General features: G+C 42.3%; 1 protein-coding gene across 1 annotated transcript in view; it reads right to left on the bottom strand.

The window, feature by feature from the left end:
* Positions 1-18,532, bottom strand: part of LOC148515262 (chloride anion exchanger-like) — an 84,306-nt gene that overhangs the window by 21,246 nt on the left and 44,528 nt on the right. The window contains exons 10-15 of the mRNA XM_088480252.1: positions 11,854-11,931; positions 6,906-7,001; positions 6,055-6,161; positions 4,969-5,038; positions 4,791-4,883; positions 4,619-4,714 (exon numbers count right to left, since the gene is read on the bottom strand). Coding sequence (XP_088336378.1) covers positions 4,619-4,714; positions 4,791-4,883; positions 4,969-5,038; positions 6,055-6,161; positions 6,906-7,001; positions 11,854-11,931 — 540 coding nt within the window. The remainder of the gene's footprint in view (positions 1-4,618; positions 4,715-4,790; positions 4,884-4,968; positions 5,039-6,054; positions 6,162-6,905; positions 7,002-11,853; positions 11,932-18,532) is intronic.

Below are 18,532 nucleotides of genomic sequence, written 5' to 3'. Positions count from 1 at the left end.
TAAAGGGCCGGCTGGCTTGACCGTTAAAGGGTGCTGTAACCCCCAAAGTACACTCCAGTCCAAACCAAAAAAAAAATATTTTCTGTTTGTGAATTGTGTGCGCAGTAGCCGCACGTGCATCAACAAAGTAGTGCCAAGCGTGCGCCTGTGTCATAAGTAAAGGGCCGGCTGGCATGACCGTTAAAGGGTGCTGTAACCCCCAAAGTACACTCCAGTCCAAACCAAAAAAAAAATATTTTCTGTGTTTGTGAATTGTGTGCGCAGTAGCTGCACGTGCATCAACAAAGTAGTGCCAAGCGTGCGCCTGTGTCATAAGTAAAGGGCCGGCTGGCTTGACCATTAAAGGGTGCTGTAACCCCCCAAGTACTCTCCAGTCCAAACCAAAAAAAATAATATTTTCTGTGTTTGTGAATTGTGTGCGCAGTAGCCGCACGTGCATCAACAAAGTAGTGCCAAGCGTGCGCCTGTGTCATAAGTAAAGGGCCAGCTGGCTTGACCGTTAAAGGGTGCTGTAACCCCCAAAGTACTCTCCAGTCCAAACAAGCAAAAAAAAATATTTTCTGTGTTTGTGAATTGTGTGCGCAGTAGCCGAACGTGCATCAACAAAGTAGTGCCAAGCGTGCGCCTGTGTCATAAGTAACTGGCCAGCTGGCTTGACCGTTAAAGGGTGCTGTAACCTCCAATGTACACTCCAAACCAAAAAAAAATTTTTTTTCTGTGTTTGTGAATTGTGTGCGCAGTAGCCACACGTGCATCAACAAAGGAGCAGCGCCAAGCATGCGCCTGTGTCCCATAAGTAAAGAGCTGGCTGGCCCATTTCTTAAAGGGTGGTGTAACCCACAAAGTGCACTACTCCCCAGCAAAATTAAAAAAATATTTTCTGTGTTTGTGAATTGTGTGCGCAGTAGCCGCACGTGCATCAACAAAGTAGTGCCAAGCGTGCACCTGTTTCATAAGTAAAGGGCCGGCTGGCTTGACCGTTAAAGGGTGCTGTAACCCCCAAAGTACACTCCAGTCCAAACCAAAAAAAAAATATTTTCTGTGTTTGTGAATTGTGTGCGCAGTAGCCGCACGTGCATCAACAAAGTAGTGCCAAGCGTGCGCCTGTGTCATAAGTAAAGGGCCGGCTGGCTTGACCGTTAAAGGGTGCTGTAACCCCCAAAGTACACTCCAGTCCAAACCAAAAAAAAAATATTTTCTGTTTGTGAATTGTGTGCGCAGTAGCCGCACGTGCATCAACAAAGTAGTGCCAAGCGTGCGCCTGTGTCATAAGTAAAGGGCCGGCTGGCATGACCGTTAAAGGGTGCTGTAACCCCCAAAGTACACTCCAGTCCAAACCAAAAAAAAAATATTTTCTGTGTTTGTGAATTGTGTGCGCAGTAGCTGCACGTGCATCAACAAAGTAGTGCCAAGCGTGCGCCTGTGTCATAAGTAAAGGGCCGGCTGGCTTGACCATTAAAGGGTGCTGTAACCCCCAAAGTACTCTCCAGTCCAAACCAAAAAAAATAATATTTTCTGTGTTTGTGAATTGTGTGCGCAGTAGCCGCACGTGCATCAACAAAGTAGTGCCAAGCGTGCGCCTGTGTCATAAGTAAAGGGCCAGCTGGCTTGACCGTTAAAGGGTGCTGTAACCCCCAAAGTACTCTCCAGTCCAAACAAGCAAAAAAAAATATTTTCTGTGTTTGTGAATTGTGTGCGCAGTAGCCGCACGTGCATCAACAAAGTAGTGCCAAGCGTGCGCCTGTGTCATAAGTAAAGGGCCAGCTGGCTTGACCGTTAAAGGGTGCTGTAACCTCCAATGTACACTCCAAACCAAAAAAAAATTTTTTTTCTGTGTTTGTGAATTGTGTGCGCAGTAGCCACACGTGCATCAACAAAGGAGCAGCGCCAAGCATGCGCCTGTGTCCCATAAGTAAAGAGCTGGCTGGCCCATTTCTTAAAGGGTGGTGTAACCCACAAAGTGCACTACTCCCCAGCAAAATTAAAAAATATTTTCTGTGTTTGTGTGCGCCTTAGCCGCATGTATATATCAATATAACATAAATGGTGGACCAAACTTTCTCCGATAAAAATAAAATAGGGAAAGATCAAGAACCACTTCCTCCTAGTGCTGTTGCTGCTGCTGGGAGTTGTTCATCATCCCAGAGAGGAAGTAGGAACACCACTACTTTTACTTAACAATTGACCCTCCAACAGTCCCTAGCGATGAGGATGAAGTACGACAGCAGTCATCCTGAAGCAAAACGTATAACTGAGGCCTTGACTGCTATGTTGGTGTTAGACGTGCGTCCGGTATCCGCCATTAGTGCAGTGGGATTTAGACAATTGATGGAGGTAGTGTGTCCCCGGTTCCAAATCCCGTCTAGATTCCACCTGCATCCTCAAAGCAGCAGCGACAAGTGTGCGTCTGTCTGTTAAAGAGTGGTGTAACCCTCAAAGTGCGCTCCACAAACAATAAAAATATTCTTCTTTTTTTTCTGTCTTTGTGAATTGTGTGGGCTGTAGCCGCACTTGCATCCTCAAAGCAGCAGCGACAAGCGTGCATCTGTCTGTTAAAGGGTGGTGTAACCCTCAAAGTGCGCTCCACAAACAATAAAAATATTCTTCTTTTTTTTCTGTCTTTGTGAATTGTGTGGGCTGTAGCCGCACTTGCATCCTCAAAGCAGCAGCGACAAGCGTGCGTCTGTCTGTTAAAGGGTGTTGTAACCCTCAAAGTGCGCTCCACAAACAATAAAAATATTCTTCTTTTTTTTTCTGTCTTTGTGAAATGTGTGGGCTGTAGCCGCACCTGCATCCTTAAAGCAGCAGTGACAAGCGTGCGTCTGTCTGTTAAAGGATTACATCGGTGACAACATCCAAGTAGGCATGTCAGACAGTCCGTACCTGTACTGGCAGGAAAAATAAGCAATTTGGAGGTCCCTGTACAAACTGGCTCTATTTTACCTGAGTTGCCCCCCCTCCAGTGTGTACTCCGAAAGAGTGTTTAGTGCAGCTGGGAACCTTGTCAGCGAAAGGCGTAGGAGGTTGCTTCCACAAAGTGTGGAGAAGATGATGTTCATAAAATGAATTATCAACTCTTCCAGGGAGACCAGCCTCCTGAACGTTCAGAGGGACCTGTGGTTGTGGATTCCAGCGAGGACGAATTAATACTCTGTGAGGATGAGGATGTACACAACACTGAAGAGGGTGAGGAATCGGTGGATGAGGAGGATGAGGATGACATCTTGCCTCCGTAGAGCCAGTTTGTGCAGGGACAGATTAATTGCCAGCTTGTTTTGTGGGGGCCCAAACGAACCAATCATTTCAGCCACAGTCGTGTGGCAGACCCTGGCGCTGAAATGTTTGGTTTGTTAAAGTGTGCATGTCCTGTTTATACAACATAACATAAGGGTGGGTGGGAGGGCCCAAGGACAATTCCATCTTGCACCTCTTTTTTTTCTTTGAATTATGTACTGTTTGGGGCCTAGTTTTTCAAACTGCCATCCTGTCTGCCACTGCAGTGTCACTCCTAGTTGGACCACGTGTTTGTGCCGCCCACTCGTATCTCTTAGCATAGTCATCCAGCTACCTCGGTGCAACCTTTTGGATATAAAAACACTATTGTGAGGTGTGAGGTGTTCAGAATAGGCTGGAAATGAGTGGAAATTAAGGTTATTGAGGTTAACAATAGCATAGGAGCAGAAAAACACACAAATTCTGTGATTTTAGCTGTTTTTATGCTTTTTAAAAAAAAAAATACAGATCCAAAACACAAAACCCAGCACCCAAAACACGGAAGGGTGGTTTTGGCAAAACCAATCCAGATCCAAAAAACGAAGAAAGATCCAGATCCAAAACCAAAACACAAAACACGAAAAGTGGCCTGTGCACACCCCTAGTTATAACCTGATAAAATGTGTCTGTGACTAGACTGTCCCTTACTCTCATAAAAGGAGGGCTATACAGTGTTCTGGGACTGTCCTGAAATGAAAAAAAAAAAAATTTGTATATTTTTTATGCTTTATTTTTAAGTATATCAATTAATATGTCATATTTTGTCATGAGATACGGTTTTAATAAATTTTACTTTAAATCATTTCTGCACTAGAGAAAAACATTATACAATTAGTTTATCCAGGATAGTAGTTGTATATTTTTTTATGCCATTTATAAATACAAATTACTATTTATACTTGCTCACTCTCTTTTGGTCATTCCTACTTTATAATATAGCTCACTGTGGGAGCAAAAGGTTGATCACGATATTGGTTGAAGTTGAGACAATTATCAGGACAGTTCCAGAACACGTATACTGTAGCTCTCCTTTTAGGAGAGTAAGGGACAGTCTAGTCACAGCACTGTGTCATATACACATTTTATCAGGTTATATCCAAGACTGTTGTTATACCCTCCTCCAGCACTGGAGATACAGTATTCTTCCTTTTTCCTGCTATTCTATGGGGTTGGATGGGAATCCCTTTTCTCTCCTTAGGCTGCAGGAGTAAGGGTATCCTATTGGGCAACACCCAGACATCCCTCCATATTACAATCAACTCATTGAAAGTTTGGGTTGCATTAAAGAACAGTATTCTATCATTTTCTGCAATCACATGTATAATCTATTCTAAATCTCACTCACCGATGTGACGTTTAGTTCTCCCTTCTTCACCAACTTTTTGATTTTGCTCAGGGCCTTGTTCCGCTTACGGAGCACCCACAGTGGATTAAAGCCAGCCTTTAAATGAAAATAGATTCATTGTTCACTGTAGGAAGCCCACATACAGACAACATGTAATGAATCACATACTTACAGCAGCAATAAGTTTCTCTCTGAAGAAATCACTATTGGCAAAAAATATAGGAGATGGGCATCTGAAAATTTTTAGTCCTTTTGTTTCACAAATCTGTGTACAGTAAAAACAGTTAATGAGACATAAATGTGTTTGTATCCCTGCACATACACAGTCATTGTCATTTAGTAAGACTTACATCATTATAGTCTTTCTTATTTCTGTAGATGTCAGTTCCCTCAATATTACCTATCAATGTGAAATTGGGGCTGTAGGAAAAAGGAAGATTTAATAATTTAATGATCAATATCTTTATAGTAGAATAACATCTGTCTAACCAGACATAAACTGATGCAACAATGCTATTTACTCTTGATGATGGACATGCTATAGATTTTCTTTCTATATATCCAGTAGCAGCGTCGGGACCAGGAGTGTGGTTTCAGGTACTGTAAGTGTTTTTTTTTTATATTACATCCCCCTAGTGGGGGGATTACTACTGGGGGAACTACCAGGGGGGATTAATACTACTGGGGGCACTACCGGGGGGTATTACTACTGGAGGCACTACCAGGGGGTATTACTACTGTGGGCAGTACCAGGGGGGGATTACTACTGGGGCAGTACCAGGGGGGGATTAATACTGGGGGCACTACCAGGGGGGGCATTACTACTGGGGCAGTACCGGGGGGGGTTAATACTGGGGGCACTACCAGGGAGGGATATTGCTACTGGGGGCACTACCAGAGGGGTATTACTACTGGGGGCACTACCAGGGGGGGTATTACTACTGGGGGCACTACCAAAGGGGGAATATTACTACTGGGGGCACTACCAGGGGGCTATTACTACTGGGGGCACTACCAGAGGGGGAATATTACTACTGGGGGCAGTACCAGAAGAGGGATTACTACCAGTAGCTGCTGCATTTCCCACCCTAGGCTTATACTCGAGTCAATAAGTTTTCCCAGTTTTTTGTGGTAAAAATAGGTACCATCGCATTATATAATCGGGTCGACTTATACTCGAGTATATACGGTAATTGAATTATAGTTAATTCATAAAAAACATTGCATACATTTTCTAAATATGCAATAGTATGAACATACAGTATATTACTTTGAATTGTGAGCATTATTACTCTAATCGTATGTCAATGTTCATAAAATTATAGCAGTGATTTCCAAACTAAAAAACACAACTAATTATTTTATGCTAGGTACAAAAGAAGTGTCAAATGTTCTAATTTAAAATACCTAAAAGATGCAATAGACAATTTACTTACAATTGGACACGGAACACCACAGTGAGAAGTTCAATTCCTACACCAACAGCAAGCCCGAGATCCAGGCCAAGGATTATGGCAGCTACGAACGTCAATATCCATACAAACTATAGCGAATAATCACACTTTATATTACAAAATTGAATTTTATACATTGCTATAAGAAGGTCATGAATAGGCATCTTATGTCTGGTGCCATGTGAATGCTATCAAACATTTTCCTTCATTTGATACACTATTTAATTCTTATTGTACCATTATTTATAGCACAATTTATTGCTGTTTGGTTTATATTGAAGAGTACCATGAAGTTTAGTTACTCAGTGATTTTTTTTTTTACAATAAATACTTGTTGAAAACATTTACAGCAGCTCAAATTGTTGAAACCACAAGCAATACAAAGTAATAATAAGTAAGTAACAAAAACTGGAAGGATAATAAACGGTTAAAGGAGTAGGATTGATTAACCCACTGTACCTTAATAAATGCTAAATTTAATAGCGACTATTTCAATAAGTGGAGAAGAGTTATATCCTTACCACTACCTTTTACATTACCCATGCAACTTAGAGTCTAACCCCCTATATCCCCCTATATACTATGTAGCCCACAATAAAACAGACATACAGCAGGGTTATCTTTATTTTATTACACATTCTTTATTATATTCATTATCACTGTCTCTCTCATTTTTTTAAACCATTATTTAGCTGGCTCCTGTCCTAAACATAAAAGGACATTTTAAAGTATATCTATTAAATGTTAAGTTTTTACTATATCTAATATGTGCGCCACTCAAAGGACATAACTCAACAGCATTAGCAAGCTACAACATATAATAATACACGTACACAGTCATACTTATCTCGCTTGAATAACACAGGGATTTCATTGAACTTCATCAGCATTCCTTTTAAATTTATCAGGATTATAGCTGCCAAAACAGACTAAAAATACTCTTTTAAATAGACATGTAAATATTATTTGCATTACAAGACTTGCTATAAAGAAAGATTTAGGGGGGGGGGAATCAGAGGCGTTTCTAGAGAGGAGGGGTCCCATGTGCAGTCTCCATCACGGGCCCCCTCCTCTCAGTCCGGGCGCCGACAGTGCACTGTGAAAAGTGCGGCCAGCAGCACCGCACTGATAGACCCTGGGCACTAGAGTGTGCCCAGAGTCAATAGCGCATGCACAGGTCACCAGGAAAATGGCCGCTGTGACCATTTTCCCTGTACTGCTCTTGCGCAAAATGATGGGAAAATGGCCATGGTGGCCATTTTCCAGACATATTTACAGCGCTGACACCGGCGCTGACGTGGGACTCTGGAGAGGTAAGTATAAGATGTGTGCAAGGTGTGACCCAGGGGCCCGTGTGCACCGCACACCCTGCACCCATTATAAATATGCCCCTGGGGGGAATTCAATTAGCCGTGGTAATTTACCGTGGCCTAATTGATCCCCCAGGGCTATTCAATTAGCCCTGAAGGCAGCCAGTAGGCTGCACTTAATGGGGATTTTTGGGGGGTCTGATTAGTAACCAACTATATAGATAATTGTTAGATACATAAGTAGCGTGTTAATGGTGCCACGACCATGTTAACGCATAGGTCCATGAACTTATCCTGGATTCTGTGTGTTAACGCCCGCTAACATGTAAATTAACAGGCGTTAAAAAGGGTCTTAGGTGAAAAAGGGCCTGGAGTTGAATAGCCCCAGGCATTAAAGCTCAAGGCTACCACCCTTTTTCACCCCCAATAAATTAATGGGGTTAATTGAATTCGGCTCTAAGCCTTCCTACACAAAAATGTTTCCATGAACACTAACCATTTATAGGAAAGTGAAGGTGTAAAACTTTCTTAAATATTTGTATTAGTTTCACATGAGAAGTTAAATGGGTAAAAATGAAGGAACTGCCAAAAGAGTTAATATATACAGTAGATAATGTTAGATATAGTGGAATATATAAAGTATGTAACATTGCTCCAGGGAAATGGTGTGCTTTTCTAGGGTCATGGATCTCTTTGGTAGCTTCTAATACCTATATATATTATCTACTGGAAAATCTGTGATGCTTTGGGGAGTTCAATTCATAGTGATGTGTGCTGCCAGACATAACTGTGTAATGTGTCTGGTTGCTTATTATGGTAGAGAATCCTCCCTATTTTTCACGAGAGGTAAATTGAGCACAGATACTGGTCAAGAAATTCATTCACACGACCATTCCTTTGCTATGAACTGAAATCCCCATTGTTGCTTTAGTTTTCTCTGCCAAAAGGATATCTCAGGCACTGCCTGCTCTATTCACAGATCTTGATAGTAATAATTGTATGGACAGTAATGGATATTTTTTCCGTAAAACAATAGATATATCATTCATGAAATTATTGAAGAAAAAGGAATCAGTTTCAAATCAGGTTCACACAGTTCCTCACTGATAAAATTTTAAGTCTAAAAACAAATTGGCTGAGATGTAAGGGTAAATATTAAATCACTGTAATACATTTCAGCACATAGCTATACTAATTACTTATATTCAGACTGACAGTTTAACAACTTACTGCCAGCCATCTATTGCTAAAGCTGGGCATACACATGCAGATAAAATGCCTGTCAGACCAACAGACATTTTATCTGGCAGCATGCCAGCCGCAGATGTCCGCGGCATACACTGTGAGATATCTCATAGTGTATTAGCCCCGGCATCTGCGCTCTGCCCAGTTTACCTGTTAAATATCACATCAGACGGGCATGCTGGACAATCCGGCATGCCCGATCGAGCAATATTTAACCCTCAGTCACCCGCACACACTCTACAATTATCGGGGCGATCAGCGGATGTCGGGTGGATCGCCCCGATAATTGTAGCATGTATGGCCAGCTATAGCAATGTCATTGCATGCATATGTAGTCTAAATAAGTACAGAAACTATTTACTGCATAGCAGTGTAACTATATTAGGTTGAATAAAATATAGCAACCATCTACTGCATAGCAGATTATCTGTATGTGTATATATACCAGGCTGAATAAATACAACAAATGTTTTCTGCATAGCAGTGATATTGTATGAGGCTGAATAGATACAGCAATTACTTACTACATAGTAGGTTATCGGTATGTGTATATATACCAGGCTGAATAAATACAACAAATGTTTTCTGCATAGCAGTGATATTGTATAAGGCTGAACAAATACAGCAATTACTTACAACATAGCAGATTATCGGTATGTGTATATATACCAGGCTGAATAAATACAACACATGTTTTCTGCATAGCAGTGATATTGTATGAGGCTGAATAGATACAGCAATTACTTACTACATAGCAGATTATCGGTATGTGTATATATACCAGTCTGAATAAATACAACACATGTTTTCTGCATAGCAGTGATATTGTATGAGGCTGAATAGATACAGCAATTACTTACTACATAGTAGGTTATCGGTATGTGTATATATACCAGGCTGAATAAATACAACACATGTTTTCTGCATAGCAGTGATATTGTATGAGGCTGAATAGATACAGCAATTACTTACTACATAGCAGATTATCGGTATGTGTATATATACCAGGGTGAATAAATACAACACATGTTTTCTGCATAGCAGTGATATTGTATGAGGCTGAATAGATACAGCAATTACTTATTACATAGCAGATTATCGGTATGTGTATATATACCAGGCTGAATAAATACAACAAATGTTTTCTGCATAGCAGTGATATTGTATAAGGCTGAACAGATACAGCAATTACAACATAGCAGATTATCGGTATGTGTATATATACCAGGCTGAATAAACACAACAAATGTTTTCTGCTCTGTATGTGTACTGTATATCTATAGCCTGATGACAGTGCCTAATTAAACGAGCACTGAAACGTTGCCTATTATATACCGGTATATTGTCATTTTTCAAGAGCCAGGAGTGCTGCACCCCGTTGCTGATGTATGTGAGTAATCTAGTGTGGGCACCCGGCCCAGTACATACCTATAACAGGAGAGCTGGACCACATTTACATTGTTATATATATACATTTATGGCATTAATAATGCCATGCTGCTGGTACCATGTATGATATGGGTAAAGCCGAGCGGGGGCAGATTCCTTTTCTGTTTTGTTCAAAAATTTAGCCTTGTGCTATCATGGGAGCATTCAATTAAGGCTATAAAAAGCCTAGTTGGGTGTGGCTAACAGCCAGGCCCTGTATAGATGTGCCCCTCTGTATCTAGGAAGTAAGTACATTTACCTGCAATGTAATGATGTGCTCGGCATATATGCTAGTGTTAGGGACCTGCAGAAAAATGGGGTCCCTCGATGCTGGGCTGCAGGCTTAAATGCTTGGATCAAATCATGAAAAAATCCCCTTTGTTTTATTTGCTGCACACACATAAATATGCAGTATATTATTGTTATTATACATATATCAGGCTTAAGAAATACAGCAACTGTTTACTGCATAGCAGTGGAATTGAATGAGGCTGAATATATACAGCAATTGCTTACTGCACAGCAGTGTTTCTGTTCATGAATATTTATTATTGAATTACCTCTAACAATCGAATTACTGAATTTGAAAATTAATTTCCACTTCAGTCACACATTAAATGTGACTTAGTAACAATTAAATGGATACTTGAATGTGGGTAGTGGAACAGTTACAAATTGTACCAAATAGAACAGTAGACTCTAATTTTGGACTGTGTGACAAGAAACAGTTACATTCTGTATCATTCATGACTGCAGATTTACTTTAGGAGTAAAACACATACAATAAATAATATATGAATAAAGACAGCACACAGCCTTGCTTGTAATGTTCTTTTATTCACATAATTTTCTTCTTATCACTCTGTGGGCCTGATTCAGACCCGCTCGCGAGCGCTGAGCGCTCGCAAGTGGGTCGATGGTGCCCTAGTTCGCATGCACATGACGGAGGGAGCTCTGTCGTGCGCATGCGCGAGACCCGAATAACGACGGGGTAGCCGTCGTTATGGGTCTCGCACCAAAGGGGGAGTGCTGTCGATGTTGATTGACAGCACGCCCCCTTTGGTGGGCGTGCCAGGGGCGTGGCTGCCAGACGGAGGTGTTCACATGGGAACGCCTCCCGTCTGGGTCCGGCCCCACTGACATCACTAGTGCCAGGGCTTGCGGTCACCGAGACCCTACCACAGGGTCTCGTCGCAAGCCCGTCTTTTTGGCCGCTCGCATATGCTGTGGTTGGTCACCCACAGCTATGCGAGCGGCCAGGAGGCCGCTCCAAGTTTAGGTAGGAGGGCCCTGATTCAGAGCGAGCGCTCTGGTCAGAGCGTCCGGCTCTGAATCAGGCCCTGTATCTTTATACTATTCATCGGATTTTATATTTCACTATATATGACTTAAGGGCATATGGATGATTAATTGATTTAAAGTTTTCAGAATATTAAGCAGCATTTTCATTACTAGATAGAGAAAATTATACCTGTGTTTTAAAATATACCTAATAAAGAATTGCTTTTTAGACTAAAATTGTATCAGGGAGGAATTGAGTGCACCTGATTTGAAATTGATTCCTTTTTCTTCTATAAGTTTGGTATATACTGTATATATATATATATATTTGAATCAGTGGGTAGCACCAACATTATATTTCTAGGTATAAAATGTATCATGTAGGTTAATATTACATGTAATATTCCTCTTATGTTATTGCCATTTAATCAACTTGGTATGGGATTATCATGATATTTGCACAATACAATTAAGTTAATAATATTTATTTAATAATTAAATAAAAAAGGACAGTTACCTTTGGTAGGGGTTCTAGGAGGTATCCAATGGCCAATGTCACTATCAAAACAATTAAGCCAGATATTATGCCAGCAACCTGTGATAGGATAATATAGAACATTATTGTGGTAAAATGCAACATTTTATGTTAATATTCAGGGATAATGAGATATAATTCATTACCCCAGACATTTTATTTGCAGTATGTAACATATAACCCTATAAGTATTTCCATGGGAAAGTTCTAGCGGTATATTAAAGGAGAGCTTGACACTATTAATGATGTCAATGACCTGATGCTTCTATATATTTTTTGATATATATAATGAAAAAAAAACTTGTTATTTTCCTGCAGTATGTATCATTCATTTTATTTCTGATGTAATCATAGGATCCTATGCGCAATATAAATAAAATGAGTAATCCTTGCTTGATCATTAACATCATGAAGGGTAATGATCATATCTGATTTAGAGGTCAATTTAATTCAGTGAGAAGGCAGGTCGTGATGGGGAGTTGTGCACATTACCATAGTGTATACTACGTTACAGTAGTTCAACATCACTCATTTTCTTGAGCACCTCTATAGGGTGCAAAGCAAAAATCAATAATGATGATCGTGATGTGCTGTTCCAGAATTCACATACAGTAGTGTCCATCGCATAGAATTGCATAGATCCCTAAAAAGCCCTACTTACATATGATACCCCCAGAGCATGAGTACTAACAATCTTATAGCTTTAGCTGTGTTTGTTGCTAGGTTACAAACAAGGTACTGTCTTCACTATTCTCAATGAAGGGATAAAGGAAGGATGTGATAATACAGAGCATTGAAATTCAAACATAGAATATACCAGTGGTACTTCTTATGTTTATACTGTTCTTGTAGCAAGTATATGTTTATTTTTATGGTAAGTACTCCTTTATGTATGCTTTTTATGATTAATTGTAATGATTACACATATTCACTAATTATACATAGGGCTTGTTTCACAGTCACACTCTATATGCTGATAGTGTAGTTGGCCGATGCTTTAAGTACTGTGTATGCTTCCAAGTAACACTGCGCATGCATCATAATTATTACCGCAATGAGGTGCAGAATGAATTTGGACACAGTAAGTGCAATATTTAGTGGGCATTCCTGGGAAGTAATGGGGGGGTTGGCTAGGTAGAGGCAGATGTGTCGCTGATGCACAACCGCTCACACAGTAGGCTATACCCAGATGGACAAACCGCACCTGCCATAGGACTAGTGCAAGTTTCAATAGTGTGTCCGATGGTGCATCGCACTGAGGGCCTGATTCAGAGCCGGACGCTCTGACCAGAGCGCTCGCTCTGAATCAGGGCCCTCCTACCTCAATTTGGAGCGGCCTCTTGGACGCTCGCATAGCTGTGGGTTACCACCCACAGCTATAGCGAGCGTCCATGATGACGGTCGCGATGGTCAAGACCATCGCGACCATCGGGCTTGCGATGAGACCCTGCGGTAGGGTCTCGCTGCCGCAAGCCCTGGAGTGATTTTGGCTCTATCAGAGCCAAAATCACTCCCACTGAAATCACTAGTGATGTCAGTGGGGCCGGACCCAGACGGTAGGCGTTCCCATGGGAACGCCTCCGTCTGGCAGCCACGCTCCCGGCACGCCCACCAAAGGGGGCGTGCTGTCACTCACCATTGACAGCACACCCCCTTTGGAGCAAGACCCCGAGCGACGGCTACCCCGTCGCTCGCCGGGTCTCGCGCATGCGCATGACGGACCTCCCTCCATCATGCGCATGCACACTTCGGCACCATCGACCCGCTTGCGAGCGTACAGCGCTCGCGAGCGGGTCAGAATCAGGCCCTGAGATGGATGTGTACTGCCTCAAGGAGCTGTAAGTGGGCATCTCGGTTTTGACGAAATCAGCCACGGCATTAGCATACAGATGCAGCCACGTCTGCACCTTTATACCATGGACAACAAAGCCTGAAAATTGTGCTTGGTTTATTATCTTGCATTACTAACCTAGATATGTTTCATTGTGCTCTATTGAGCTCCATGCTTGCAGCATTTTCTTTGTGTTTTCCGCATGTCAGCGCTCAGTTTGGAGTGTGTAAAACTTCCATCTGATTCTAAAGGCACACATCCACTCAGCAATAATACTGACGGATTGCACAATTACGACATCGTAATTGCGCAATCACTCAGTAATTGTGCAAAAATCATGCACTTTTATGTCGGAAACGACCAGCGATGCGCACTCCTGCTGGTTGTTTCCGACATCAATCATTGCATGAAAATGCCGGTCAACCTGACGATAACGTCAGGTTGAGCATGGTAGTGGACTGCTCGTTCAGTGTAGGCACAGCACAGACTGACAAACGACTGCACAATTACAATGTTGTAATCGTGCAGTTGTTTTGAGGTCTTTTAGTGGATGTGTGCCTTATGAACTACCTGTCTACTACAAAACCTGTCTACTGCAACACCTGTCTGCTGCAAGGAAGGGGGTGGTTTATGTTTGCTTTCAATACCCAATCAAGTAAAAAAAAAAAAAAAAACTAAAAACCACCAGTTTTTATTTTATTCTAACCTAATTGGGCTTTGAAAAAAGAAAACATACCTCCTAAACTGTCATTAAACTTCCACCGTCTGTAAATCATCAACTAAATATCCACTGTCACTCAATGGCTGGCTTCTTGCCCTGACAGGCGAGTGAGGCATGTAATGTGCTTGACAGACCAGGAAAATGCTTGATTATCATGGAGATAAGTACAGTAGAAGTGATAAACTATAGTAGTTTTGATATATTATATCAACATGGCTACATATTGTATACTATATGGAAACTGCTTTAATTATTGTTTTAATACACTGTTTGCTTTGGTTCACTAAGAAGGCAATGCAAAAAAAAAAAAGAACGATTTGCAATTCATTTTATTAGCAATGGTGTATATACATTTAAACAAAATATATTGACTTATCTTTTACTATAAATGGAATATAATAGTTTATATTATATAACCTTTATATTTCAATAATTTGGATCTCAGTACACTTCCAGAAATATAAATATTAAGATCACTATGACATCGGTATCCAGTCTTTAGGTCTACATTGTCTAGATAGTCAGTGTTTAGGTAGACAGTGTTTAGGCAATAGATAGACAGGGATTGAAGGTTAAAGGTCGACAGGGTGTGAAGGTCAACACACTAAATGTCGACTGGTGACAAGGTCGACAGGTACTGTAGGTCGACAGGCAATAGGTCGACAGGGACTGAAGGTCGACAGGTACAGAAGATCGATAGGCAATAGGTCGACAGTGACTGAAGGTCGACAGGCAATAGGTCGACAGGGTCTGAAGGTCGACAGGGTCAGAAAGTCGACACACTAATGGTCGACTGATAACAAGGCTGACATGTATGAAGGTCGACAGGGACTGAAGGTCGACAGGGTCATTTGGTCGACGCTCATATATTTGACGCAGGTTGGTAAAATGGTCGACACAGGTCGACACTCATATTGTCGACATGCAAATGGTCTACACAGGTCAGTACTCGAATAGTTGACATGATAAATTTGACGACACATGTCGACACTCAAATGGTTGACACATGTCGACACTCAAATAGACAACATGAAAATGGTCGGCGCATGTCGACACTCAAATGGTCGACACATATCAACACTCAACTAGTTGACATGAAAATGGTCGGCACATGCCGCCACTTAGTCGGCATGAATATGGACGCCACATGTCGACATGCAAATGGTCGCCACCGGTCGACACTCATATAGTCGACATGCAAATGGTTGCCACATGTCGACACTCAGATAGTCGACATGCAAATGGTCGACACATGTTTTTGTTTGTTTTTTTGCCCTAATCTTCATTCCTAAGCCTCCTCTTGGTGCCTAACCCGAAGTGCCTAACCCTAACTGTCGGGGTATGTGCCTAACCCTAACCATCGGGGTAACTGCCTAACCCTAACCATCAGGGTAATTGCCTAACCCTAACCGTCGGGGTAAGTGCCTAACCCTAACCATCAGGGTAAGTGCCTAACCAACCCTTACCGTCGGAGTAATTGCCTAACCAACCCTAACTGTCGGGGTAAGTGCCTAACCCTAACCGTCGGGGTAAGTGCCTAACCAACCCTAACCATCGGGGTAAGTGCCTAACCCTAACCATCGGGGTAAGTGCCTAACCCTAACCATCAGGGTAAGTGCCTAACCAACCCTTACCGTCGGAGTAATTGCCTAACCAACCCTAACTGTCGGGGTAAGTGCCTAACCCTAACCGTCGGGGTAAGTGCCTAACCAACCCTAACCGTCGGAGTAAGTGCCTAACCCTAACCATCGGGGTAAGTGCCTAACCCTAACCCTAACCCTAAAAAAAAAAAAAGTGTCGAACATTCGACTATGAGTGTCAACCTACTGCCTGTCGACCTTTATACCTGTCAACCTTGTTACTAGTCGACCCATCAGAGTAAGTTCCTAACCCTGACCCTAACCCTAAAAAAAAAAAGTGTCGACCATTTGATGATGAGTGTCGACCTACTGCCTGTCGACCTTGTTACTAGTCGACCCATCAGAGTAAGTGCCTAACTCTGACACTAACCCTAAAAAAAATGTGTTGACCATTTGACTATATGAGTGTCGACCTACTGCCTGTCGACCTTCATACCTGTCGACCATGTTACCAGTCGACCTTTAGTGTGTCGACATTCTGACCCTGTTGACCTTCAGTCCCTGTCGACCTACTGCCTGTTGACCTTTAATACCTGTCGACCTATTGCCTGTCGACCTTCTGTACCTGTCAACCTATTGCCTGTCAACCTTCAGCACCTGTCAACCTTGTTACCATTCGACCTTTAGTGTGTCGACCTTCAGACCTTGTCGACCTTCAGTCCCTGTCTATCTATTGCCTGTCTATCTTCCATTGCCTACCTAAACACTGTCTATCTAGACAATGTAGACCCATTGAACCATACCCGTTTATATCTCAGCATGCAGGATGCCAGCGCTGAGAATGCTGATGCTGGAATCCTGACACCAGAGAATCTCAACGCTGGCATCCCAATGGTAAGAGTGGGGTTAGGGGGAGGGTTAGGGGTTAGGCACTAGGGGAAGGGTTAGAGTTAGGCACTAGTGGAGGAGAGTTAGGGTTAGGCACTGGGGGCGGAGGGTTAGGTTTAGGCACTAGGGGGGAGGTTAGGTTTAGGGTGCGTGGAGGGAAGGTTAGGTTTAGGGGTAGGGGAAGGGTTAAAATTCTTACTGATAGCAGCCGGTATCTTTCCCCTGTCGGGATGCTGGCATCGGGTTTCTGACCACAGGGATCCCAAGCACCAGCATCGCATACCCAACGTCTATGACCATATAAACTTTTCCCTTTATTCATTTTATAGTTAAACAAAATTTTAACTAATTATGGTTTTACTGAATAATGTTCAGTTATAGGCCAATTTACAATGAAATGTCTGCAATTAACATCAATATTGGGCATGCCCACTACAGATGTGCGCTTTTGCACTGTGGCTTCAGTCGCGCCAAATAGCCCGTCACAGAACGTCAGGTCCTAGGTGACTCGGCCATGCCAAGCATCTTTCTCGCTCAAAATGTGCATCTTATTTGTGTAAATAAAACAACTGGAAGTGACAAACTTATATTGCTAGATTACACTGATCAATATGATGTGTGACACATCTGTGTGCGACTAAGTTTGAATCCATAAGAGAGGGTATGATGTAGTGTCTGCGGCTTTCTTACACCAAGTTCCATTGTGCTTAATTTGTGACTTTGTATGTGTATAAAACCAACTCCTTTGTGGTCAATGTCACAACCTAGCCAGGGCCGGCGCTAGGCAGCGCTGCGCCCAGCGCCGTCCTGTGTTGCCGCCCCTTCCCTCCTCCGCTCCCTCCCCCCTGTGCTTAAATATGTCTTATAGCGCCGGGCGGGTGGTGGGCGTTTCCTGCGCCCTCCGGAAACTGTAGCGCTCCGGGCGACGGACCGGCTTGCCCGTGTCTGGAGCCGCTACTGAACCTAGCAGATCTGTAGTACACTGTGAGTGCATCTGCAATGTGTATAAGATGCATACAGTACAATACTTCTCTCTGAGTGTCTCAGTCTTGCTGGGCATATTGTGCCGTATAGCATATAGACTTCAGGTGTATAAGGACACATCTGTATGCATTGGTTTTAGGGGTCTATTTACTAAGCAGTGTTAGGAGACAGAGTGAAAAGTGATAAGGTGCCAGCCAATCAGCTCCCAACTGTCATTTTTCAAACACAGCCTGTGAGATGGCAGTTGGGAGCTGATTGGCTGGCACCTTATCACAGACATCACTTTTCACTCTGTCTCCTAACACTGCTTAGTAAATAGACCCCTTAGTCTTCTTCCACTGTTCATGTTTTTAGTCAGTTGGCTTAGCATCTATGAAATATGTCATTTGAATATATCCCCAAATTCTGTGCAATCGTATTGCCATTCTCTTCCCACTTCATACTTGAAGTCGGATCTGTATGGCAGCTTCCTAATGCAAATACATTATAGGAGAGAACATTACATTTTGAGGGTGCAGACAAGTGTTATGTTGGGACACAGGGCCTGATTCAGCTTTGGGAATAGAGTGAGAATTAGCACTTAACTGTGAACCTGGACAAACCATATTGCAATGCAAGGGGTATAAATACATAAATTTTTTTGTTTGCATATGGAGT

This window comes from Taudactylus pleione, unplaced genomic scaffold (assembly GCF_031769625.1).
Source record: "Taudactylus pleione unplaced genomic scaffold, aTauple2 ptg000251l, whole genome shotgun sequence".
Taxonomy (NCBI): Eukaryota; Metazoa; Chordata; class Amphibia; order Anura; family Myobatrachidae; genus Taudactylus; species Taudactylus pleione.
This window is presented reverse-complemented; position numbering and strand designations above follow the sequence as displayed.